We start from the raw sequence: 25,718 nt of genomic DNA on the forward strand, positions 1-25,718 counted from the left end.
TTTAATACGTGTGACTGGTGAATTATATATGTTCACATTAGTCTATGAAGAAGGTGGTCTTTGAAGATACATTTTTAACCAACAGTATCCGTGGCATGAATATTAAAAAGGACATAAAACAGAAATCATGGAACAGTGGACAAATTGGTTGGATACCTTGCTGCTCATTTCTAAGCATTTATGATTCAAATCTACAGCAGTTATGACGAATCAATTAAATATTCTTTCATTGATTGAAGAATCATCCTAACATTTAGGTTGCCTGTACTTCTTGCTTGTTACTAAGAAAGAGAATTTGCTGATAAAGTGAGAAATTGAATAAACAATGACAACAATATGTCAAAATGTATGCTTAGCCCATTACATTTGTGTTCACTGTGCAATGTGCATCATTGGTACTGACATATTTGAATCTACCAAAGGCTTGTTTCAAAACATGAGTATGTAATTTGTGGGACAAATCTAAATCTTCAGTTTCCATGTTACACTTCCTGTATGGGAGCAAAAGGACGAGGGTGTTGTATCAGAAAAGAGAAGATAAACATTTTACAATCATGCATTACAAAGAAGAAAGTAACTTTGCTACTTGTGGGTTACCATCTAAGATGGCCGTATCATATAAGTGAAAACATGACAGCTGCTGTATAAACATGTATGTCAAATAAGTTATCATAAAGGAACTAAATGAGTTGTTTTTCATCTTTTGAACCTATTTCTGTCCATACCCATTTTTAATAGCAAGAATGAAACATGGAAAATACTGAAATATTATTCGTCAAACAGTGCTAACTTTTATCAGTACGCAGCTGAAGATTACTACCTTTCCACTGCAGTGACATATATCAGGTGTGTCTGAGCCCACAAAGGTAGGAAATATATAAGCATTAGTTGCTGAATATGTATTCAACTACTGAACATTATATCTTGGTACTCAGTTACACAATTGTTTTTCAAAAAAAAAGAATAGCCTCAAAGATGTTTTTACGTGAAAATTTCATTCTATGTTTTCCACAAGCTGGAAAAGTGCACAAAGGTGAAAAAAAAGCAAGAGGTGAAAAATAATGGGAAATTTGGTAAATCACATCTTCTTTGCATTTTTAACTGAGGTCAAAGGAAAAATTGACAAAAATTCAATACAGTTTACGGGTCATTTCAGAAAGTACTTTGGAAATGCAAGGAATTAAACACAATTTAACATGCTGTAATGTGGAATGCAGTCAGCACAGACTGTATTTGGCACTCCTGGACACCTCAGCGCCTGGATGTGTGTCCCTGACAATATTTTGTTCTCTGCTACAGAGACACATTGAAATAATGGATGAACACACTAAAATCAGCATAATCATGGCATGGATTTTGCTTTTTTTGAAATATTTTGCACATGCTGAACCTCAGTTTGGACCAAATGTATTGGGTATATGTTTGAAACTTTGCAAAAGCAACAGGCTGTATAATTTGTTTAGAAATATTTCTCTACCTTGTGAGCATTTTCAGTGAAATAAACTCATTAATAGATTAATTTGTAAATGTAATGTGAACCATAAAGTCACTGCATTTCATGATTGAGCTAGAACTAATCTATTTTTTTTAATGAATTTGACCATAAGCTTTCAAGTTTAAGCATTCAAGTTTGTTTTCTACAGACTGAACGTATAACACACTGAACAGTTATTGAACAGTTTTAACATTTGCAAATGTAATTTGAGAATACTTAAATGAAGACCCTATTGTGGTACCTTATAACGTCCAATTTATATAATACATTTTTATTAATTTCAGTGAGACTAATGTTAAGGATGTGCAAATATGCTGTAATCTTTGAGCAGTTGAAATTATGCATCACTATATATATTTTAAACAGCTGCAAATTTGGAGCTTAAACCACCTTCCATCTTGTGAACTTCAAGATTTAAATTCTCATCATATTGTTCCTAATAGTTATTGCAATGACAGTTAACAGATTGTGTCCCTGTATTTTCCACTTCCTGTGTAAATAGGCATTAGGGTGCAACCAGAAATCTCTTTTCACAAACAACCTCCATGCATTGAAAACACTAACTAAATCACCTGCATCCTTAGAAATTCTCTTATTTTCACATATGTGAAACTCAGTAAAGACAGTTTTAAGTTTTCCACTAAAGCAATTCCCCTTTTTTTCAAACAAGAAAATAGTGCAACATTTAATTTTTTCACAAACAAGTTAATTCATTGCATTTTTTTTTCTTCCACTCTATTGTCTTGGCACTCAAAAGGAATTTAAGTTTTTTTCTGTTTGAAAATATCACAAAACTGGCCAAAAAGGTATAGTTATCATTAAACACCTTATGCATCCATCTCAGGCAATTCAGTTACTACAAAAAATATCTATAAGCTAACATCAGAAATTCTATGTTAAGAATTTTTAAAATGAAATAACCCAGATACAAAAACTGTTTGCCAAAAGCTGCTAGTTTGCCAAAGTGGAAGTTATATACTGTTAGAATCACTATATCATGCACTCCTCAAAGAAAGTTAACGACTTTGTTTGGTTTTACTAAATTGTAACAATTCCCACTGAATAACAGTGTGTCACAAGAGTGCAACTCAATGGTGCCACACCTGTTTCAGTTCACAGATAGTTAAACAATTTTTCCTGCATTCAAGTCCTTCCCTCTAAATGGGACAATTGTACTGTCTTCACTAGCCTGCTGAAAATGGTGTTCACTGTCTCTCTGTGTTGAAGGAGGCACGTTGTGCTGGTGATGGAAAAATGCTGACCCTGGGTAATGACCCATGACCTCACTGTAAGTGGGTGGTGGTCCTTCCATCCTTCCATTGCTGCTATAATTTGTTGCACTTATGCCTGAATTGTTGCTTGGTGGGCGTGGTCCTCCACTATACATAGAGACATTGATCAAGTCACTATCAAATATGGTTCTGTTAGGTGGAGCCCTGACAGACTCACGATTGAGTTCCAATTGTTGTTCAGGATCTCGAAGTTGCAATGCACAAAGCCTCTGATATGGAGGAGGTTCCTCTCCATCTGACAGTGAAATAGTAGGAGGAAGATCAATCTCATGTTGCATGTAGGGGTACGTGGGTTGAAAGCGGCTACAGCGTTCCCTCTGCATGAATGATGGGGCTGTAAATCTGTCCCTTGATCTTGGAGTAGACATCAGCTGAAAGCAAACAAGAAAAATCTAAAATTGTATTTGGACTGAGATAATAGCATGATTCTTATATAAAATTTAATACACTAATAACGTGCTAGTCAAACTGAAATCAGGTTTAGATTACTCTTAATATTCTCACCAGGTGTAGCTGGTGCAAAGTCAGTTCAAAGAATGCAAAGTCAGTCCAGAAAGAAAAAGCAAGTACTGTACTAATATTAAAATCTAGTAACTTGAGAGCAGCAGTCATTAGTGTAATTTGGATCTGGCTTAAACAGATATCAATCTAAGTTTGGTATCTGCAGTATTGCAGCACCATAGGATAAAGATGATCCTACAGTAAAAGGCAAGGACATTAGATTAGATTATTTGCAGTGTAGAAACAGGTCCTTCGGCCAAACAATCCACGCCGACCCATCGAAGCACAACCCACCCACAGATTTACCTGTTCACCTAACACTACGCCAATTCACCTGACCTGTACATCTTTGGACTGTGGAAGGAAACCGGAGCTCCCGGAGGAAACCCACACAGACACAGGGAGAATATGCAAACTCCACACAGTCAGTCGCCTGAGGCGGGAATTGAATCCGGGTCTCTGGTGCTGTGAGGCAGCAGTGCTAACCACTATGCCACCATGCTGCCCACACCTTTAAAGGCATATTTATGAAATTCAAGTTTAAAGGCATTAGGATTAAGTAACATAAACTACCTGTGAAGTACTTTAAAAACTGAAAGCTGGGCAACAGTGAACACCTTTAAAACTCTACTAAATTTAAAAAATATATATACTTGTCCATAAAAGATAAATGTGAGTCAAACAAGAATTGGTGTGAGTTTATCTCCAACAGAGTGTTTTACCTGAAGAGGCATTATTAAGTTATGGCATATCATAATATTAGAAACTAAGCATGAATATTCTGGTATTGAAAAATTCACAGACATTTATTATCAATAATAATTTTTAAAATCTTAAAGTTCTCAGGTACGTAAGTATCTGGGCTATTATTAAACTATTAGCTTACAACAGAAGCATGTTTCCAGGAGAGTGGCATGCATCAAGTGATCTTAAACAAGATCACTTATGAGACTTTATACCCTCCAGTAACAAGCTATATAGAATGATGATATAATGAGCAGTCTCTTAAAGGCACATTGACCTACGACCATAACATTGACCATAAGGCAACAAGCAATTCTCCAAATTAATACAAAAATAGAAATGGAAGTGAGGAGGACAAAGCAAGCTAAGCAACTTCAATAGAAACAAAAAGTACAATGGGAAACATTGGAAAATCTAAATACTAGAATAAAAAAGTAATTTGGAGCAAGTTAAAATTCTAAAAAATGAAAGTGGTGGTGAAAATGTTTTGAAATATTCATTAAATAGCCCCACATTCACTAAAGAGCATATCAGCTTCCTTTCTGAAGAGCAGAATATTTGAGGAAGTTGATAATGCTTTCGCAGAAATAATTGGTAAACTAAAGAGTTTGGAATCAACTAACCCCTGCTCCATCTAGCTTTTCAAGAAATCATACAGCACAGAAGAGGCTTCTTGTCCCATGGCATCTGCATGGTCAAAACTAAGCTCAGTCTACATTAATCCAACTTTCTAACACTTGGTCCAATACTTTGGATGTTATGAGTGGCAATACTGTAATGGATGATAATTGGTAAGGGAAGGAAGGAAACCAAGTTTTATTAAAGTAGAGAAAGGCTACAGAAAACTACAATGCTGAGGGCTTGGGAGTCATCATGCACAAATCTCAAAAAGCTAGGATACAAGTTCAGTAGGCAACAGGGAGGGAAAACAGAATTTTGGCCTTTATTTCAAAGGAATGGAGTATAAAAATACGAAAGTCTTGCTGAAAGTATATCAGTCACCAGTCAGACCACAGTTGGAAAATAGTGAACAGGTTTGGGCCCCTTAACCAAGGAAAGATATACTAGCATCGAGGGCAATCCACTTGACTGATTGTGAATATGCAAGGACTGTCTCATGAGGACAGGTTGAGGAGATTGAAGTTACTTACTGAAGTTTAGAAAAATAATAGCCACCTTTGTGAAATATACAAGTGGACTTGACAGATTAGATGTAAAAAAGGTTGTTAATGCCAATGATTGACAAGAGCTGTGGTTAGCTTCTGGTTTGATAAAGATTGTTATTGCCTGGCACATGTCAAAACAAAGGGTTGCCCATTTTCTCTGGGGGAGGAGATCTTTGGAATTCTTTAACTCTCAGGACTGTTGAGGCTGAGTCATCGATTACATTCAAGGCTGAGATAGATAGATTTTTAATCAATCACGGAATCAAGCATGATGGAGGAAAAGGCAAGAAAGTGGAGTTGTGGATTATCAGGTCAGCCATGATCTCATTGAATGGTGGAACAGACTCAATGGACTGAATAGCCTGTTTCTGCTCCTACATCTTATGGTCTCCTCTTTTGGGTTTGCAAGCATGCAAAATGGCAGGAGCCAATCCTTATTAGGCTTTGTGATGTCTTTTCAAATTCACCGTACAAATTAGCTTAGATTGGGGAAGCAAGTCTAGTATTACTGTTATGTATTTTGCATGATTCCATGAACACAATGTGGTTACTTTTCCACTTTTGATGGTTTATACATTTCATACTATATAACGAATGTTTCATAGTTTGAAAACAACTTTACATCATCATTTAATTGGAACGTACCTCTGAAGCACCGTGATGAGATACTGTACTATCTGTTGGGCATAGGCCCCCTTCCTATTTGAAAAGAAAGCATATTATCAAATAAGTGGTACAATATTATGCTTGATTATAATCATTCCCAAGCCAAAAGGGGATTAAAATTTCTGCATTCATGGTTTAAAATTCACTGAATATACAATGACTGGCAGAAATCTGCACTTCAGGTGTCGACATTATATGTGGTTGTAATCAATACATTAAACTCTTACAGTAAACAATTTGGGCCAATACCAAGTGCAGTTAATAGTGTGACCAACATTGGTTATGTTTTATACCATTCTCTGTTGTTAGGGTTGTGTTTATTGCAGTACTTCCTTGTTAAACCAATTAAGACCATAAATAACTCCTTGAACATCAGGATCACAGCAATACAGTTGATTCTTAAATGAACTCTGAAATGGTTTAGCAAGCCAGTCAATTATGTCAAACTGCTGAAAAGCTTAAAGGAAGTGAAGAAACTAGATAGACCACCAGTATTGGCCCAGGCACCAGAAATTAAAATGGCAAATTCAGCCCTCTTGACTGTACAACAGTCCTCCTCGCAAATATTTGAGGTTTATGCCAAAACTGGGAAAGCTGTCCAGCAGATTGCCTGTATGGTATGTTTCCATGACATCATAAACACCATCCCTGGATACCCAATTAGCTGGATAAACCAGAGGTGGCAGCACAATAGTATCCTATTCGGAAAGATTTGCCCTGGAAATGGTAAACATTGGCAAAGAAACCTGCTGATTACCACTGCCTTGGCTGATGATCAGTGTTTCTCCAAATTGAAGCATCCGGATGGATGACTTCAATGTCAATCATTAAGAATAGCTTAGCAGCACCACCACCGATTGAACTGGACCAGTCCTAAAGAATAAAGCAGCCAGATTGGGTTTGTAGCAGGTGATTGGGGAACCAACAAAGAGGAAAACTGACTTGACCTTGTCTTCATAACCTACTTATCACAGATGTGACAGTTCATGACAGTATTGGTAGGAGTGACTCACTGACTAGGCCAGTATTTACTGCTCATCCCTAATTGGATTCAAGAAAGTGATGGTGAGCTGCCTATTTGCCCACAGATGTAGGCACACATGTAATGCTGTTAGGAAGACAGTTACAGGATTTTGACCCAGCAGCAGTAAAAGAACAGCAATATAGTTCCAAATGAAGGGAACTTGCAGGTGTTGTGTTTACTGCCTTTGTTCTTCCGTGTGTGTGTGTGCGTACGTGCGTGCGCGTGTAGGTTCTTGTTTGGAAGGTGATGTTGAGGTAGCTTGGGCGAGTTGCTGTTGCAAGTCTTACAAGTCTTGCAAGTGCTGCCACCGCACATTATTAATGAATGGTGGATGAAGTGTCAATGAAACTTGCTGATTTGTCCTTGATAGTGTTGATCTACTTCTGTGCTTTTGGATTTATACCCACCAAGGTAAGTGGAGAGTATTTCATCACACTCTTGGTTGGTGGCTTGTAGATGGTAGACTTAGGTGAGTTACTCATGACAAAAATAAGTTTTTCCTCTGTCTAATATATTAGGGTGCCTGCTCAAGAAATTCAATTTGGTGTTTTAGACATGACCTACCCTTCACAAATTTATGTTGACTCTGTTTGATCAGCTCAAGTATCTCTAAGTGCTCACTCTGTCCTTAATTACAGATTCAAATAACTTTCGTACAACTTTTAGATTGTTAACAGAGAACTAAGAGCATTAACAAAATCAACATCCTGCAATACTGTCTCATCAAAACAACATGGTTAATTGTAAGGCATGGAAATAAAATGCCATACATTAAACATAACAATTATCTGCAGAATCCCAGCCACAATGAGATTTGTAGCATTATGAAAAATTCTGCTGCTTCAAAGAATAAATAAATTGTCAACAGCAGCATCCTCACTATTAGGATCACAACCGACTTGAAAAGAAAGTTAAGAGTAAATTATTGGAAAGAATTCTGAGGAATAGGATAAACTGTAACATTGAAAAGCATGGACAAACCTAGAATAAATCAGCAAGGATTTGTCAGAGGAAGGCTGCATCTGACTATAATTTGATTGGATTTTTTGAAGAAATAAAAAGAAGTGATGATAGTATATTTATCGAAACCTATGTCAATTTTAGCAACATTTGTTATAAGGTTTTTCATATCACATTGGTCATGGAAGTAAAAGCACATGGGATGCAAGCAAGAGTGGCAAATTGACTCAAGAAATAGCTCCTTCACAGAGACCAAAAGGTAATAGTTAACAGTTTTTGTGACTGGAAGATTTAGCATTTCCAGATCTCAGCATTAAGTCCCTTGGCTGGGGTATGATTAGCAAATTTGCAAATATTACAAAAATTGGATGTGATTGATAGTGAGGAAGAAAACTGAGGAGTAATTTTTAAAAAGCCAAGAGCTGAGGCTGCTGAGCATCAGAAATAAAAACAGAAATTGCTGGGAAAACACAGCAGGTCTTGCAGCTTTCTCCCTGCTGCCAAACAAACTGATGAGTCATACCAGACTTGAAATGTTAACCCTGATTCTCCCTTCATAAATACTGCTACACATGCTAAGTTTCTCCAGCATTTTTGTTTCTTGCAATTGTACAATGCTAAGTCTTGGTTAAATAAAAAAAAGTGCCAAGTGAAGCCCAGTTTCTTTAAAGGATTGGAGATAATGGCAATTAACACCTGAATCTTATTCTTTCCTAACAGATGCAGTGTGGAATGCATAAACCACTTTCTATAGTTAATAATATTCAAGCAGAATTATTTTCCACAGTTCTTCAAAATTTAGAAATTGATGACACAACATGACTCAAAATTTGACTAATGCCTCAATGCCAATATCATGTCACTTAGGTTGTGAAACCTTTTGGAATACTCTGCTAGAAAGGAAGCTTTGTATTTATGTATATTTAAGGTAGAGATTGATAGGCTTCTGATTACCAATGACGTACAATATGGGGATGAGGCAGGTAAATAGCATTGAACTGTTTGCTCAGCCATGAATGCATTGATTGGAGGGGCAGGCAGGCTTGATGAGCTGAATGGTCCACTCCTGTTCCTCATTACCTATTACAAAAAAAATGATGAATTCCACTTTATAATCAGGTGATAAATAAATGGATTAATGGTAAATTTTCATTTGATATGCCAAATATTAATAATTATTGCAAAACACAATTTCACAGTAACTAAGTGATTAAAAAATCAAGAATGTACAAGAGATTAGTAATCTCAATATAACTAGAAACAATTTCAGCTGCTCATCAAGAAGATGTAAGTAGAATCAAGAAAACAAAAACAGGTGATTCAGTCCTATTGTTTTCTGCTCACATTGGATTCCTTTTTCTTTACATATACTTCTTCCCATCCAATCCCCAAAACAGTGCAACTACATATATTTTTCAAATTTCTCCATTAGTGCTTTTTGATAAAGTGGTGACAATAGGACTTAATTCCTGGAACAGGCTAACCCCCTCAAAACATTTCAACAAGGTAGCCCAGACTCAACTTTGCTAGTTGTTTTAAACAGATGTAATGTGGATATTCCAGGAGAAATGCTGCTGGTCAAACCAATTAGTTTTAAATTAAACATAATTTAGAGGACTACTGAATGAAACACAAACAGAAGAGAACAGAATACAGAATAACTTGACCTATCCAAAAATCTAGCAGATTAGACCAATTTAATGATGCTGTTCCAAATGCTTGCAACAATCCCCATAAACCCCCCTTAGCACAAAAGGTAAAATCAAACACGGGTTCCTACAGGATAGAACTCAGAGAGAGAGTACCAGCCTGGACCTGTTTTTTTGGGTCCAGCAGCTTTTTCTACACTACTGCTAAAAACCAAACCAAACCAGAATAAAGCTGAGCTGGGAGAACTGGCCACACCCCTTTCATTGTACAAATGTTCTTTTTTAAAACTTGAAAGCCTTGTGCCTGAGACAAGTATCTATGGTCTATTATCACATTATCAAATTGGCCCCAAAACCTTTAACCCCAAACTTTTCGCTGTTCACGGCCTCTCTGAAAAAAAAACCCAAGGACAGCTAACCTTGTTAAAGGAGCAGCTTCATCACAACTGATCCATGTAGTGATTTGTTAAGTCATTTCAGTGGATAGTAAAGAATTGAATTCTGTGGATTGTTACCAATGACATACACCAACATGAATATCAACTGGAAGTTCATCAACTTAGTCAAAGTCTCTCTTTGGTCTTCCTAAAAGTGTTTGGTCTTTCAGTGCAAAGTATTTACTATGACCAGGTGGTACAGAATGCCACATTTCAAAGTTCAGGATTACATTCTGAAATACATTAAAGCTTGGGGAAAATGCCACAAAGGCAGAACTGGGAGAAGACCATCACTAACAGCATTAAACATAGCGGCTGAAAACTGAGTAAAAATGTATGTTATACATGTCACATGTAATAAACGATGTAAACATGAGCATTAATCATAAATGTACTAAGTAACATACAACATGTGGAAGAAATTGATTTGAGAGGCAACCTTACTGATTGAAACACTGGGGATTTGACAAGGTAGATGTGAGTTTAGGAGCAGAAGGCATAATCACAAAAATTAGGTGACGCACATTTAATGGGAGAAGAGGAGGAATTTCTTCTCTCAGAGGGTAATGAATCTGTGAATTTTTTTTAAACCGCAGAGGGCTTTATTCATGGCTGAGATAGGCAAAGTTTACTCAGTAAGAAAATCAAGTGTTATGGAGTAAAGTCAGGAAAGTGGAGTCAAGGATTATCAATTCAACCATGGTCTCAGTCAAAGGTAGAGCAGACTTAATGGACTGAATAGCCTATTTCTGCACCTACAACTATTATGGACACCATCTCAATGTCAGGATTAACTCGTACCTTCTTTTATGCTTTTCATAAGCGGCATGGAAAGATTCTTGCTATGCAGTGATGAGTTGCCAAGTGACAGGAGTAATTATTTGTTAAATCCCTTGTTAACAGCCCAATTCACCTCATTAATATTCACCCTCCATCTTAACAAACAAGCTTAACATCAGAAAATTAGACAAGGAAATCACAGCAAGCACCTAGCAGATCCAGCTTGTCACTTGTTTCAAACAACCACAAGGGTAGGAAACAGAGCAACAATATCCAAAGCACACTCCATTAGTAGCATTCACATTCCACATCCACAGACATTGACATTTGATATGTACTAACCTTTAACAGCCCTCACGGCACATCTCCAATATACTCACAGCATCCCTGACTTACATTGTTTGCCTCTTTGTACTTTGGTCCTTCAGCCAAAGATACCACACTAATAGTACTGTTGTTTTTCTGTACTTTGCAGTTCAGACATAAAGGCAAGAAGCTTGGTATAGTTGTCAGCAGGCCTTAGTTTTTTTTTGATTCAAGATGGCACTGACACTGGAGACTCCTTGCGAGCTCCCTATAGCAGATCTAACTCTAACATTTCTGATAGAGCTCTACACTTTTAAATCTAAATTTTAAGTTCATAAAAATTACTAATAATGTTCTTTTAAATCTACTTACAGTTTGAGAATCCTATGGACATCCAGATCTGAATACAATGACTCTCGATTCGCAGGTCTAGGGCAAACCTACTGGCTTGCCACAGGACCTACGAGGACACCGGAACCAAGATCCAACCCTTGAATCTGCAGTGACCTGACCCAGACCAGGGACTGAATTGACCCTGACAGCAAACAACCCCCAGGAAGCCCAACCAGCCCATCCCGATCCCATGACTACTCGACCCCAGGGAGACGAAGCCCAATCAAGCCTGACTCACCTTTAGGAGCAGAAGACTTGCAGCACTGACAGCTGGGACTGTCCAGGACTGAAAATGCTACTGCCACAACTCGTCCCTGAGGAGATCAGACCAGCCCAGGCCCAAACTCCGACCTCATGGCATCCCACCCCAGGGGAGGCCGAGCCCGACCATGACTGATTGATATTGCTCTTGAAACAGCAGCTATCAACTCCTGGGACCATCCAGATGCAAGAAAACTACAGGGAAATGGGGAGAATGTGATGGCCTGCGGTGAGACTGAAACAATGCAGTTTCAAGTCCCTGCTCTCTAGCATACTCCCAGCAAATGTCCAAGTTATCGAAAACAAAATGGATGAACTCAGATCTGGACTTAACATCCAGGGAGATCTGAGACACTGCTGTGTGCACTGTTTCACAGAGTTTTAGTTTACTCTTGCCATACCTGACTGTGACTTGCAAGCTGAGGGGTGCATGGACTGCACGGCATCCTCAGGTAAGGAAAAGGGCAGAGGAGTATGTTTCCTAATCAACACCTCCTGGTGTTCAGATTGGAGACCCTGGTGAGCCACTGTCCCCAGACCTAGAATGTCTTATAGTAAAATGCCGTAACTACGATCTGCTGTGCAAGTTCACCTCTGCCACCCTGACAGCAGTCTACTAACCACCCCATGTAGATGTAAAGAATGCTCTGGAAGAAATTTCCACCATCACAAATACTTAGATTAGATTAGATTAGATTATTTACAGTGTGGAAACAGGCCCTTCAGCCCAACAAGTCCACACCGACCCGCCGAAGCGCAACCCACCCATACCTCTACATTTACCCCTTACCTAACACTACAGGCAATTTAGCATGGCCAATTCACCTGACCCGCACATCTTTGGACTGTGGGAGGAAACCGGAGCACTCGGAGAACGTGCAAACTCCACACAGTCAGTCGTCTGAGGCAGGAATTGAACCCGGGTCTCTGGCGCTGTGAGGCAGCAGTGCTAACCACTGTGCCACCATGCCACCCACATCTCCACTCTGGAGATGAAATTCCCTCAGGCCTTAATCAGTGCCGGCCAGTGACCTCAACCAAGCCAACTTCAAGAGGGTGTTGCCAAAGTACCACCAACTCATCTCCTGTCCACCTAGAAGATGAAATATTATGGATCACTGCCACACAACCAAAGCTGCCTACCTTTCCGGCTCCCTTCCATGCTTCAGAAAATCAGATCACAACGCTGTGTTCTTCCTCCCAGCTTATAAGCAGATGCTGAAACAGGAGAATCCTTCATAGAAAGAAATACAATGCTAGTCAGAGGCAGTGGAAAAGCGTCTCCTTGGAATTGCTTGGAATTGGTGGACTGGACCATATTTAAGAACTCAGCAGAAAGCCTGGACTGGACTTCATTAACAAATGCGTGGAAGCCAAAGAAGTCAATCCAGATGTTCCCCAATGATGAACCAGGAAATCCATTCCCTACTGAAGACCAGGCATGCAGCATTCAAGTTGGATGACCCAGACCCATACAGGAAATCCAGATACGACCTTCGCAAAATCATTGGAGGTGCCAAGAGGCAGTACCGGACCAAGTTAGAGGCCCAAACCACACGGCCTGTGGAAAAGCCTAAACAACATAATGGTATACAAAATGAAGCAGAGCAAGATTACAGACAAAGAGACATCCCTCTCTGACGTGCTCAATGCTTTCGATGTTCGCTTCAAGCAGAGTGCCAGAGGTGCGGCGTCACCTGCCCCAACAATCCCGGATGCACCTGTTCCCACTGGCATGGCTGCAGGCGGCAGATCAGTCTTCCTGGGAATCAATGCAAGGAAAGCAATAGGTCTGGACAGAGTCCCGGTCATGCATTTTGATCCTGTGTGGACCAGCTGGCAGAGGCATTCACTGACATCTTCAACCTCTTCTTCTTACAAGCCAAAACCCCCATCTGCTTCAAGAAGACCATCATCATCCCAGAATATAAGAAAACATGTGAAATGTGTCTTAGTGACTACTGCCAGGTGACTCTGACCTCCATAATTGTGAAGTGCTTCGAGAGGCTGGTCATGGCCCACATCAACTGTAGTCCCACAGTCTGCCCCAATCCCCTGACATAACAGGTCCATAGCATACACCATTTAACCAGCCCTCCACTCATCCCAGGAATACCTGGACAACAAGGACACCGACGGCAAACTCCTGCTCCATTTGAACACCATTATCCCCTCCAGTCTCAAAACTCCAAAACCTAGGTCTCAGCTCCGCCAACTGGATCCTCAGTTTCCTGACCGATAGACAAATGCACCTCCTCTATGATAGCACTCAACACTGGAACTCCCCAAGGGTCCATTCTCAGCCCTGTACAATTCTCCCTGTACACCCATGACAGTGTTGCCAAGTTCAAATGAAATACCATCTACAACTTTACTGACGACACTACCATGGTAGGACAAATATCAAAGAGCGACGTGTTACAATGATAACAACCTCTCTCTCAATGTCAGCAGAACTAAAGAACTGATCATTGACTTCAGAAAGAAAGGAAGAAAACACACCCCCATCCAAATCAATGGAGTGGAGGTTAAGAGGGTTGAAAGTGTCATGTTCCTAAGAGTGACAATAACCAACAACCTATCCTGGACTACCCATATAGATGTGACAGTCAAGAACGCAGAACAATGCCTCTTCCTCCTCAGGTGGTCAGGAAGTTTGGGTTGTCCATAAGGACCCTGATCAACTTTCAAACATGCACCGCAGAAAGCATTCTGTCCGGATACATAATAGCCAGGAGCGTAAGAAATTACAGAAGGTTGTATGCACAGCCTAGACCATCATGGAAGCCAACCTCCCATCCATGGACTCCATTTGCACCCTTTGTTGCTACGGAAAGGCTGCCAATATCATCAAAGACCCTTTCCACCCTGGTAATTATCTCTTATAACCTCTTCCATCAGCTGGTCAGAGTCAGGAGCTCAGGGTGAGGAACTGAGTGACAGACACTACACCACCTTGACTCTTCCTGCCCTGTTGTTGGTTGTTTTCCTCCTGGAATGACAAAGAGATAAATAGATAGAGAGAGGAAGAGAAAGGGGCAGGTATTATGGGAAATGAAAGTGGGTGGCACAGGTGGGGAGGTGTCCTGAGTGAGAGTACGTAGTGCAGAGGCCATGTTGGGGATTGGTATGAGTAAGAATATGTAGAGATGATGTTGCAGGCAATAACAACAGCTTAAGTCTTGGTGGGAGATGGTGAAATTTATTCTGGTAGAATAGAGAAGGAAATAAATCTTCTTCCCATAGGCATTTTTCCAGCCAACAGAGAGTGCTTCATCTTGGGTGACGACCTGGGGGTGGCATGGTCTGATATCATGGTCTCCTTTGCTGGCCCTTATGAAGGAGAAAGTCACATGTTGGTATCATCCCATCCAGCAGGACTTCTAGGACATTGTTCACAAAGGGTAGTGACTTTCCCAGTCTACCATGTTTGGGGTAAATGACAAGAACAGCCTTAGACTGACAGTGCTCATTTGGGTGCACAATGGTCTTGTAAAGACGGTACAGGTACAAAGGCTATCTACTGAATGGACAGTTGTTGCAGAAACAGCGTGTGGTAAGATAGGATAGAAATTGGATGTGAGAGACACCTCAAGGTGGGGTAGGTAGTCAATGAGACAAATTTCTCACAGACTAGTCAAGAGCGGCCTGATGTAGTCATATACAGGGATATGTCCTATCCCATTGAGGACCCAACAGAGGTAGCAACACATTGATATACAGTCAGGAGGGAATAATATAGTTACAGAGTCATATAGCAGTGAAACAGACCCTTTGGTCCAACCAGTCCAGACTAATCCCAAACTAAACTACTTCCGTTCGCCTGCTCCTGGCTCATATCCCTTCAAACCTTTCTTGCAGTTAGTAGGGTACGCAGTGTTCAGTGCTGGGACCCCAGCTGTTCATTATATATATTAATGATTTGGAAAAGGAATTGAATGCAATATCTCCAAATTTGCAGGTGACACTGAGCTGAATGGCAGCGAGCGTTGTGAGGAGGATGCTAAGATGCTGAAGGCTGGCTTGGACAGGCTGCCTCAGTGGGCAAATACTTGGTAAGTGCAATATGATGTGGATAGATGTGAGCTTATCTACCCACTTTGGTCACAAAAACAAAAACAGGAAGGCACATTACTATCTGATTATTATTAACAGGAAGGCACATTATTATTCAGATTATTATCTGAATGGTAGCAGTTTAGGAAAAGGGGAGGTGCAACAAGCTATGGCATGCTGGCCTTCACAGCAAGGGGATTTGAGTATAGGAGTGGGGATGTCTTGGTGCAGTTATACAAGGCCTTCTAGTCTGAGGAAGGATATTCTTGCTATTGAGGAGGTCCAGCAAAGGTTCCCAGAATGGCAGGAGTGAAATATGAAGAAAGACTTGATCGACTGGGCTTGTACTGCCTGGAATTTGTGAGTGTGTGTGTGTGTTTTGTGGGGGGTGGGTGGTATGTGTGTGTGTTTTGTGGGGGGGGCCTCATAGAAACATTTTAAATCCAGGAGCAACTGGACAGGCTCCATGTGGGAAAAATGTTCCTGATTTTGGAGAAGTCCAGAACCAGGAGTCACAGTCTAAAACTAAGATGTAGGCTGTTCAGGACTGGGATGAGGAAGAATTTTTTCACTCAGAGTTCAGAATCTATGGAATTCTCTATTACAGGAAACTGTTGGGGGCCGTTCATTAGATCTACTCAAGCAGGAGCTGGACGTGGCCCTTGCAGCTAAAGGGATCAATGGTTTGGAGAGAAAGCGGTTATCGGATACTGAAATTGCGCCATCAGCCATGATCATATTGACTGGTATTGCAGGTTTGAAAGGCTGAATGGCCTATTCCTGCACCTATTGTCTATGTTTCTATGTTTCTTCAGAACTGAAAAGTATTGGAATTTATTTAATACTATTGACAGATTGTCCAAAGGCTCAGTGCAAAAGACCAAGGGGTTGTTAATATTGGTGAAAGAGAGAAAGAGATATAAAATGGTTATAAATTAACGTGAAAGGAAAAGTGAAATAACTTCAGGGACTGACACCCCATCACCAAGAACCCTTTATTTAGAAATGCACAGCCTTTGACAATAGCACTGCCTCTCTGACTCAGGCATATTAGAGGCAGCTATATCCCTGACATTAACCCTTTTATGTTAGCCAGGTCTCCCCAGCTGGACCAGATTGTTGACTCAAAAAGTTCCAGACCACACAAAATGTTTCATTAACCTCTTTATTTTAGCTTAGCCGTCGAGAGGTCCGTAGTCAATACCAGAGTAACTGTCAAGCTCTCACTTAACGGACTCTTGTCGGACCTCTGTGGATAAAATAAAAGCCATACAATTTATAGCCCAAATATTTCTCAACCCATACCTTTCACATGAGACGTACACAGATAAGCAATGTAGTTAACAATGCTCCATTGAATAGAGGAAGCAGCCCAAGCTCCAGCTACAGCCTTCAGCTTGTGTAGACACAGACACACATTTTAAAATTTATGGTAGATTGTTATTTCGCCAAAACTTTTAACTATTGCTTTCCCAATACACTATCAAGATCAGGTAACTCATATTCTATGAGGTCCAGCTGGCTGATCTCATTGCAATCACTACAGTTCTGCTACACTAAACACAAAGTGGACAAGACAAGGCTGTTGAGGGGTGGGGTAGGTGGACAAGAAGATGGAAGAATGCTCTTTAGATGCTGCCTGACCTGTTATGCTTTTCCAGCACCACACTCTCGGCACAGACATAATGCGGTCAGTTTCTGAAGTTATGGAATACAATGTTGTGACCTCGAGACTGTGAAATGAAAATAAGGTGTTGTTTCTCAAGCAAATGAAGAGAAGTTATATAAGAAGTGTTAGAGTTGCTTACAAGTGAGCAGCACAAAATGGCCAACGACTGCACATGGCAAATGCAGCAGAACATGGCTGACAATAGTTATAGTATTTGGGAAAATACTTGCTTAATGCAGTCTTCACAAGCAGAACAATAGTAGCTCTGCATAATTCTGGTAATCGAATTGAAATAGAATGTTCAGCTGCAGTTGTTTACATAAAGAAGAAGTTTTCACACTAATATGTTGATTAAATAATTTAAGAGAAACAATTTGTTACAATATAAGAGTAGGTTTTAGTGTCACTGTTGGAATATTGCATGCAATTCTGGTCTCCTTCATATCAGAAAGATGTTGCGAAACTTGAAAGGGTTCAGAAAAGATTTACAAGCATTTTGCCAGGGTTGGAGGATTCGAGCTATAGGAAGAGGTAGAAAAGGCTGGGGCTGTTTTCCCTGGAGCATCAGAGGCTGAAGGGTGACCTTATAGAAGTTTACAAAATCATGAGGGGCATGGACAGGATAAATAGACAAACTCTCTTCCCTGGGGTGGGGGAGACAAGACCTAGAGAACATAGGTTTAGGGTGAGAGGGGAAAGATATAAAAGAGACCTAAGGGGCAACTTTTTCACACAGAGGGTGGTACGTGTATGGAATGAGCTGCCAGAGGAAGTGGTGGAGGCTAGTACAACTGCAACATTTAAAAGGCATTTGGACGGATATATGAATAGGAAGAGTTTGGAGGGATATGGGTCGGGTGCTGACAGGTGGGACTAGATTGGGTTGGAATATCTGGTTGGCATGGACAAGTTGGACCCACAGGGTCTGTTTCTGTGTTGTATACCTTTATGACTCTATATAGATTTTGAAGTAGTTACAGACACATTGTACAGATACAAATGTCACTAAAAGCATTAAAAGAAAAGATTCACACCAGCTTCAGACAGTTAAAGCAGCCCCTGTTCACTACAGAGAGGACTGAATATAGAGATCAGCAGGCATTGGAATGTTGATTGAATGAACACATTAAGACACAACTTGTTAGCTAAAGAACTCTAACATTAGGTGTAACGACATAACTTTGTTGGAACTGATCAAAAATCAATATTCTTTTATATATCCTCAAATGAGGAAGTTAAAAGGTCCTGAAGTAATAAACAACTATCTAATTAATTGGCAGTTAACATGGTGCAGCTAGTAAATGTTACTTGAATATGGTATCCATTGTGAAAAGCCTCAAGAAGAAAAATAAGGAAGTCTGGGAAAACATTATGAAGTTCCAGGGGTGGATCGCAAGTCTATCCATCCCTTTATCATTCAGTGATATGATTAGCTTAACTGGAAATACGCTGAAATTGTTCACGCAAGTTTGAACTGTATAAGATGCTGTACCAGAGAGCTAATTACAAAGGGATAACTTGGCACCATTGACCAATGGTGTGCGTATATGGTTGGGGGGGGGAGAGAGCGGGCACTGTGCACTGAGAAATTGAGCTGTAAATCGTGATAAAAGTTACCTGACAGCTACCACTGGATTTGGACTTTCATTAGAAAATATGAGATCTAACACTAAGGTCGTGTTTGATAACCATTTCCAAAGATCAAAGATTTAAAACTAATTGGCAACAAACGTATTAGGGAAATCCATTGGTAACCATAATCAGCATCAGAAATTTATAATAATTGGTATACAGCCAGAGGGGAAATGAGAAAAAAATATTTCCCACAGATGGTGGTTAAGATCATGAATTTACAACCTGAAAGATTCCAAAGGAACTTTCAAAAAGCAATTGGACATGCATTTGCAAAGAAAAACTACATCAAAGAGGTTAGGTCAAATATTGAGTGTGGCACTAAAATGGATAGCTCTTTCATAGAACTGGCACAGAAACTTTGGGCCAAACGATATCCTTTTTTGCCGTAAAATTTTATAATTCTAGCTATGGATTACTGTTTTGACTGGCTTACAGCCAGCAAACAGCCATACACTGAGCTGGACCATAACTATTCCCATTATATATTAACTATCTGGGTGAGGGAATTAACAGCATTGTTGCTGAGTTTGCAGATGACACAAATATATGTGGAGGGATAGGTAGAGTTGAGGAAGCAGGGAGACTGTAGAAGGACTTGGACAGGCTAGAAGAGTCTACAAAGTGACAGATGGAATGCAATGCGGGAAAGTATGACATTATGCACTTTGTTAGGAAGAATAGTGGTGTAGACTATTTATTAAATGGGGCAAGGTTTTGGAAATCTTATGAGTCCTAGTTCAGGATTCATTTAAGTTTAACATGCAGGTCCAGTTGGCACTTTGTAAGGCAAATGCAATGTTAGTATTCATTTCAAGAGAGGTAGAATACAAGAGCAGAGATGTGCTGCTCAATCTGTATAAGGCTCTAGTCAAATCGCATTTGGAATATTGTGAGAAATGTTGGGTCCCATGTCAAGGGAAGGATGTGTTGGTAAAGGAGGAGGTCCAGAGGAGGTTTGCAAGAATGATCCTAGGATTGAATAACTTGTCATGATGAGCAGTTGGGAACTCTGGACCTGCACTTGAAGGAGTTTATAAGGATAAGGGGGGAATCTCATTGAAACTTACAGAAAAATAGCAGGCCTGGATAGGATGGGTGTGGAGAAGATGTTTCCACTAGTAGGAGAGACTAGAACCTGAGAACATAGCCTCAGAGTGAAGAGACAACCCTTTGGAATTGAGATGAGAAGGAATTTCATTAGCTTGAGGGTGATGAATCTGTGGAATTCATTGCTGCAGAAGGCTGTAAAGGCCAAGTCTTTGACTGTCTTTAAGACAGAGGTAGATAGATTCTTGATTAGTAAGAGGATCAAGGATTACAAAATGTAGGCAGGAGAATTGAGTTGAGAAACATATCAAGATCAAATGGCAGAGGAAACTCAATGGGCCAAAAGGCCTAATTCTGCTCCTATACCTTATGATCTTATGAACCATCTGCTGTTAACGTGCACATGGAAATATCACAACCAGTGACAGTACTAGGCAGCTGCAGCCATACATTTTTCCTGACCTCCTTCAAATCATTGCAGAATGTGATTTATGCTGTACAGTAGGGTAGAACACAGAATTTTTTTTAATACAAGCACTACCTTCACTTCAGTAGCTAGCAACTGGGAATGTTGAATGCTTGATCAATCTTTTAAGACTTACACCTGCACATAAGTTTTGTTCCTCCTCATTTGCTTGACACTGCTTAAGTCCCTGTTCTTTCAGCCTTGACAAAGACTGCTAAAGGATAAAAAGCTTCTTCGTCCTTTCTAAAAAAAAAAAGATGGTTTAAGTTTTGCCACCCAATTGTAAAGCTTGTCGCTTATTACCATCTTTGAGAGCAAATGAAAAATTGGCAACAAATCCTAGTCTTTCCAGCACTGCCCAAATTCTATGGAAGAGAAAATATCTTACAACTACATCCATCTCTACTGCAAATTATATATATTCCCAATGGTCTTAAATTGCTCTTTAATCATTTGAGAAAATAATTATGCAAATTATACTCTTTAAACACTTTGGTTTCTTTAGGTTGAGAACCAATGATATTTATAAAGTATTAATCATGGATGTTTCTAAGCAAACCTAACCAGCTTTGTGAATCTTGTTGGTAGAAAATTTGAAACTCCTCATCTTTAAATGTTTCCGTCTATTCAAATTTAATAGCTTTTTCATTACATAACAAACTATATGTTCAGAATTGTCTGTGTAAGTTTAACAGATATCCATTTAGCAAAAATGGAGCAATATGGGTTGAAAAATATTTTAATTTTAGCACATTCTTTAATGTGAGAACAAGTCAAGTTTACGTAAAATTAGCAATGTGTTTTAAATTACAGTAGAATGAGGCAGTTTAGAAACAAAAATGAGCATATATTTAAAAGTTCCTTTGGAATAGTATGGTATATATATTTTTATATACATACCTACAGTGTTATTGTGTAAATCTAGATACAATTTTAACAAGTGCTGTATGAAACTTACAGACTGTAAAGCTTCCTCTTGCCGCCTGGCCTGACTTTGCCGGTTTATGAAAGACCTTGTTAAATGCTTGTAGTGGTTCAGCAAGCAAATTATCACGACCACCATTACTGTCATTGCCACAACAATGACAATTATCTTGACAAATTCTTGTTCAGCTGAAATGACAAACAAAATAAAACTAATTTTCTTAAACTTGTTAGGCTAGATCATACTTAAAACAAATGCAGATAGTTCTGATTAGCTGTCATTCCTTAAAATACCCTCTTTGACAGCATTTCAACATTATTCAGCATTATAGAGTCATAGAGATGTACAGCATGGAAACAGACCCTTCCGTCCAACCTGTCCATGCTGACCAGATATCCCAACCCAATCTAGTCCCACCTGCTAGCACCTGGCCTATATCCCTCCAAACCCTTCCAATTTGTCCACTAAAGTTTTATAAATTCTTGTTTGTACTTAGTTGATATTTATTCAAATAAATTATTTTCTGCTGAATTTAAAATACATCATGAAAGAAGATTTAAAAAGAGTTACCTTTTTCCCAAATCCATTCATTTGACTGTGTTACCTTCACATTGGTGACATTCACCTCATCATTCTGCATAATCAAGATGTGAATTTCAGCAATACACATGCAGCTGCACTTAAACATGCTATATTAGTAGAATGAGGCAGACTTCAGAGGCAGTACGAAGTTCACAATGTCTGCATGCACTGTCAATATTGCAATACTCAGGTGTTAGACTTAAACACTGTGGCAGAGACTGTGATGACGACAAATTAACTGAAATGAATGGATGAAACACACAGTGTGGCAGGATGTTCTTATGCTGTGGAAACAGCTTATATGGCATTTGGCCTTGCCTCTTCTGCTTGGCAAAGGAGTTTTTCTGCTAGTTGTTTACTAAATTTAAATATACAGGAAAAGAACTAGACATTTCAACTTCTGGGTTCTTCAGCCAGCTCACCACAAAGGAAACTAGAACAGTACATGAGAGTATGCAAAGTCCAAAAGACGGATGAGACAACACCCTGACTACAGTGGATTTTTGCTACATAACTTGTAATCTTGATATTGAAAAGAACAACTTATACTTTATTTTCCATTTTTTTGCAACAAACATTATTGTCAATTTCTACTGAAAGGGAATAATTTTGTCTGACTCTGAAATGAACATAGTCAGTACAACTGTGCACTCAAAGCTCTTATATTTTCAAATAAAACATTGCGTAGTGCCACTATTCTATTTTTCAGTGTTTAAGATTTAGCAGTCTAGTTGTCAAAAATTTTAAATGTGCATGATGGGCATGAGGAGACAAGCAGTATTTCTTCTTTTAGTAAAAGACAGACAATGCCTCCAACCTTTAACAAGCTTAGTACAATTTTGAGTGTTTAGAAGTAATCTGCCCTGAGAGTGTACTTCCCATCTTCAATACCTGTAAGTGGTCATTAAAAAGTTTTAATTTCGTACTGGGCACGCGAACAAAAATAAGCAGACCAAGGGACAGTGTCTACATCGAAAAGCATGGATATTTAACACTAACATAACATCAGTTTAATGAGGCCTTAGAGGCCATCTAATTTCAATGTAACCTTCATCTTCAACTCCATAATTAAAAAGCAGTTGTACATCATAATACTTCAAAAACAGAGATATTACAATGATCCACGGAACAACAATTTTTGAAGGAAACTACACAAATTTTGTTATTTGTTTACACCAGTTTTTATAAGACCATGTGATGTAGAAGTAGGCCATTAACCCATCAAGTACACTCTGCCCTTCAATGAGTCAATGGCCGATCTAACAAGCCTCAACTCTGCTTTCTTTGTCTTTTCCCCATTTACCTCAATTTTGTGACTGATTAAAAAAAATCTCACTATCACAGACGTGATTTTTTTTATTCATTCATGGGATGTGGGTATCACTGGCTCGGCCAGCATTTATTGCCTAGGAGAAAGTGAGGACTGCAGATGCAGGAGATCAGAGTCAAGAAAAGCACAGCAGATCAGGCAGCATCCGAGGAGCAGGAGAATCAATGTTTCAGGCAAGAGCCCTTCATCAGGAGCATTTATTGCCATTCCCAAATTGCCCAGAGGATAGTTAAGAGTCAACCACATAGCTGAGGTCTGGAGTCACATGTAGACCAGACCAGGTAAAGATAGCACTTGCGTTCCCTGAAGGATATTAGTAAACCATAGGGGTTTTTCCAACAATTGGCATTTGATTCATGGTCATCATTAGACTCTTAATTCCAGATTTTTATTCAATTCAAACTCTCTCATCTGCCATGGCAGGATTCGAACCCAGGTCCTCAGATTAACAGTCCAGCGATAATATCACTAGGCCATCACCTTCCTTGATAACTCAATATATTTAATAACTCATATGCTTAACAAGTAACATACTCAATAACTCAACCTCCATAGAGCTGTATGGTAAAGTATTCCACATATTTACTACTTTCTGAGAGAAGAACTCATTCTCATCTCTGTCTTAAATGGACATTTGTTCTGAGATTATTGTCTTCTGTCCTAGACTCTCATACAAGGGCCAATACACTTTCCACATCTACTCTGTCAAGTTCTGTATGCTTCAATAAGGTCACCTCTCATTCTCTCTTCCATGAGTACAGGTTCAAACTACTCAACCTCTCCTCATTACACAGTCCCTCATACATGGAATCAATGAGGGACTATTGTCAATGCCCGTATATCTTTCCTTAGATAAGGGAAAAAAACTATTCAGAATATTCCAGCCGTGGTCTGAATATTGCAAAACATCTGTACTTTTATACTCCATTTCCTTTGAAATAAAGCAAAATTTTATTTCCTTTCCCTATTATTTGCTGAATTTGGATGACAAGGTGTGTTTTCTGTGATTCATGGGTGAAAACCTCCAAATCCCTCTGTTCCGCAGCTTTCCGTAGCCTATTTCCCTCAAATTGATAGATTTCCTTAGCACTAAAGGGGGAGGTGTCAATGCAAATTTGTTGCTTTGACCCCCTTTCAAAGAATCAAGGAATCACCAAAAGATACATGAGTCATAATGGTGTTTGCTGCCAATTAGCTAGGAGTACTAGCTGCATGTAAAATGCTTCTTTGTTTCTCATTTATTTACTTTTCACACATTGGAGTTTAGTTGACTCTTCCACTACATTTACATGCTGAATCTGTTTTGCATTTGTTATGAACCAGAGCAAACCTCCTCAAAACATGTCAAGGAGATCGGCTAGACCCTAACATTTTCTTATTTTAAAGGCAGGTACCAGATATTGCATTCCAGATTCAATTTGATTGTTTTAACCCTGAGAGTTTGACCAAAGCACACTTTATTCAAACACTATAGTTAAAATACAGACAAAATTTTTTAAACATTTGGCTTAACTGCAACTATCAAAATATTTAACAAAATAATGAACCACTCATTAACTGTTCTAATATTGTTATATTCCATAAGCACACCCTTGGCAAAGGCAAATTCAGTAACATAGATTGCCTCACATGAAATTCTAGCAGCAGGAAGAGAACTTAAGCTTTTAGCTGTGGCAAAGACAGAGAGAGCAGCTTTCGAAGCCCCAACAGCTACCGAAAGCTAAGACTAAAATCCTGGTTCTGTGGGAGCCTGACCCCACTCATTCAGGCTGCTTCCATTGTTAAAACTTTTAAAAGAAAAACCCTAAGGCTTCACAAGCCGTTTACTTTATTGGCTTGAAGTAGTCCACTCGTCGCCTCTGTCTCAACCTCTCTTCGTAACAAAATATACCTCTTAAAAACTGTAGTATTGTCACATATTAATGGAGCAATATTTACTCACATTATTCAACAAGATTACTTAAACTACAATCAGGAATGTACCCTAAATAATCCAGCAAATCAATATGTTTTAAGTTCACATGATTATTTCGTGAAATTAAACAATAAAAATATGCAATGTCACAGAGTCACTAAATTTGATGTGCCCAGGTTATTGTGGGTCAATTAGCTCAGCTGGCTAGACAGCTTGTTTATAATGCGTAGCAATGCAAACAGTTGGAGTTCAATTCCTGCACTGGTTGAGGTTACCATGAAGATCTCACCTTCTCAAATTTGTTCCTCACTTGAGGCATGGTAACCCTCAGATTAAACGTAGTCCTCTCCCTCAGGCCTATGGGACTATGGCGGCTTTACCTTAAATTATTTAGAGATGAAAAATGAAGACTCATGTAA

The 25,718-nt window shown here is 39.2% G+C and overlaps 1 protein-coding gene across 3 annotated transcripts in view; it reads right to left on the minus strand.

Annotated features, from left to right (window-relative positions):
• Positions 1-1,728: 1,728 nt before the first annotated feature.
• ldlrad4a (low density lipoprotein receptor class A domain containing 4a) overlaps positions 1,729-25,718 on the minus strand; it is a 232,703-nt gene continuing 208,713 nt past the window's right edge. For 2 of the 3 annotated variants that reach the window (XM_060823863.1, XM_060823864.1), the window contains exons 5-7: positions 21,506-21,660; positions 5,844-5,897; positions 1,729-3,158 (exon numbers count right to left, since the gene is read on the minus strand). In XM_060823863.1, the coding sequence (XP_060679846.1) occupies positions 2,619-3,158; positions 5,844-5,897; positions 21,506-21,660 (749 nt within the window). In that variant the 3' untranslated portion in view covers positions 1,729-2,618. Of the gene's footprint in view, positions 3,159-5,843; positions 5,898-21,505; positions 21,661-22,042; positions 22,312-25,718 lie in introns of those variants that run through there. The other variant, XM_060823865.1, reaches the window with a different exon arrangement.

The sequence above is a fragment of the Hemiscyllium ocellatum genome, chromosome 4 (assembly GCF_020745735.1).
Source record: "Hemiscyllium ocellatum isolate sHemOce1 chromosome 4, sHemOce1.pat.X.cur, whole genome shotgun sequence".
In the NCBI taxonomy this organism is placed as follows: Eukaryota; Metazoa; Chordata; class Chondrichthyes; order Orectolobiformes; family Hemiscylliidae; genus Hemiscyllium; species Hemiscyllium ocellatum.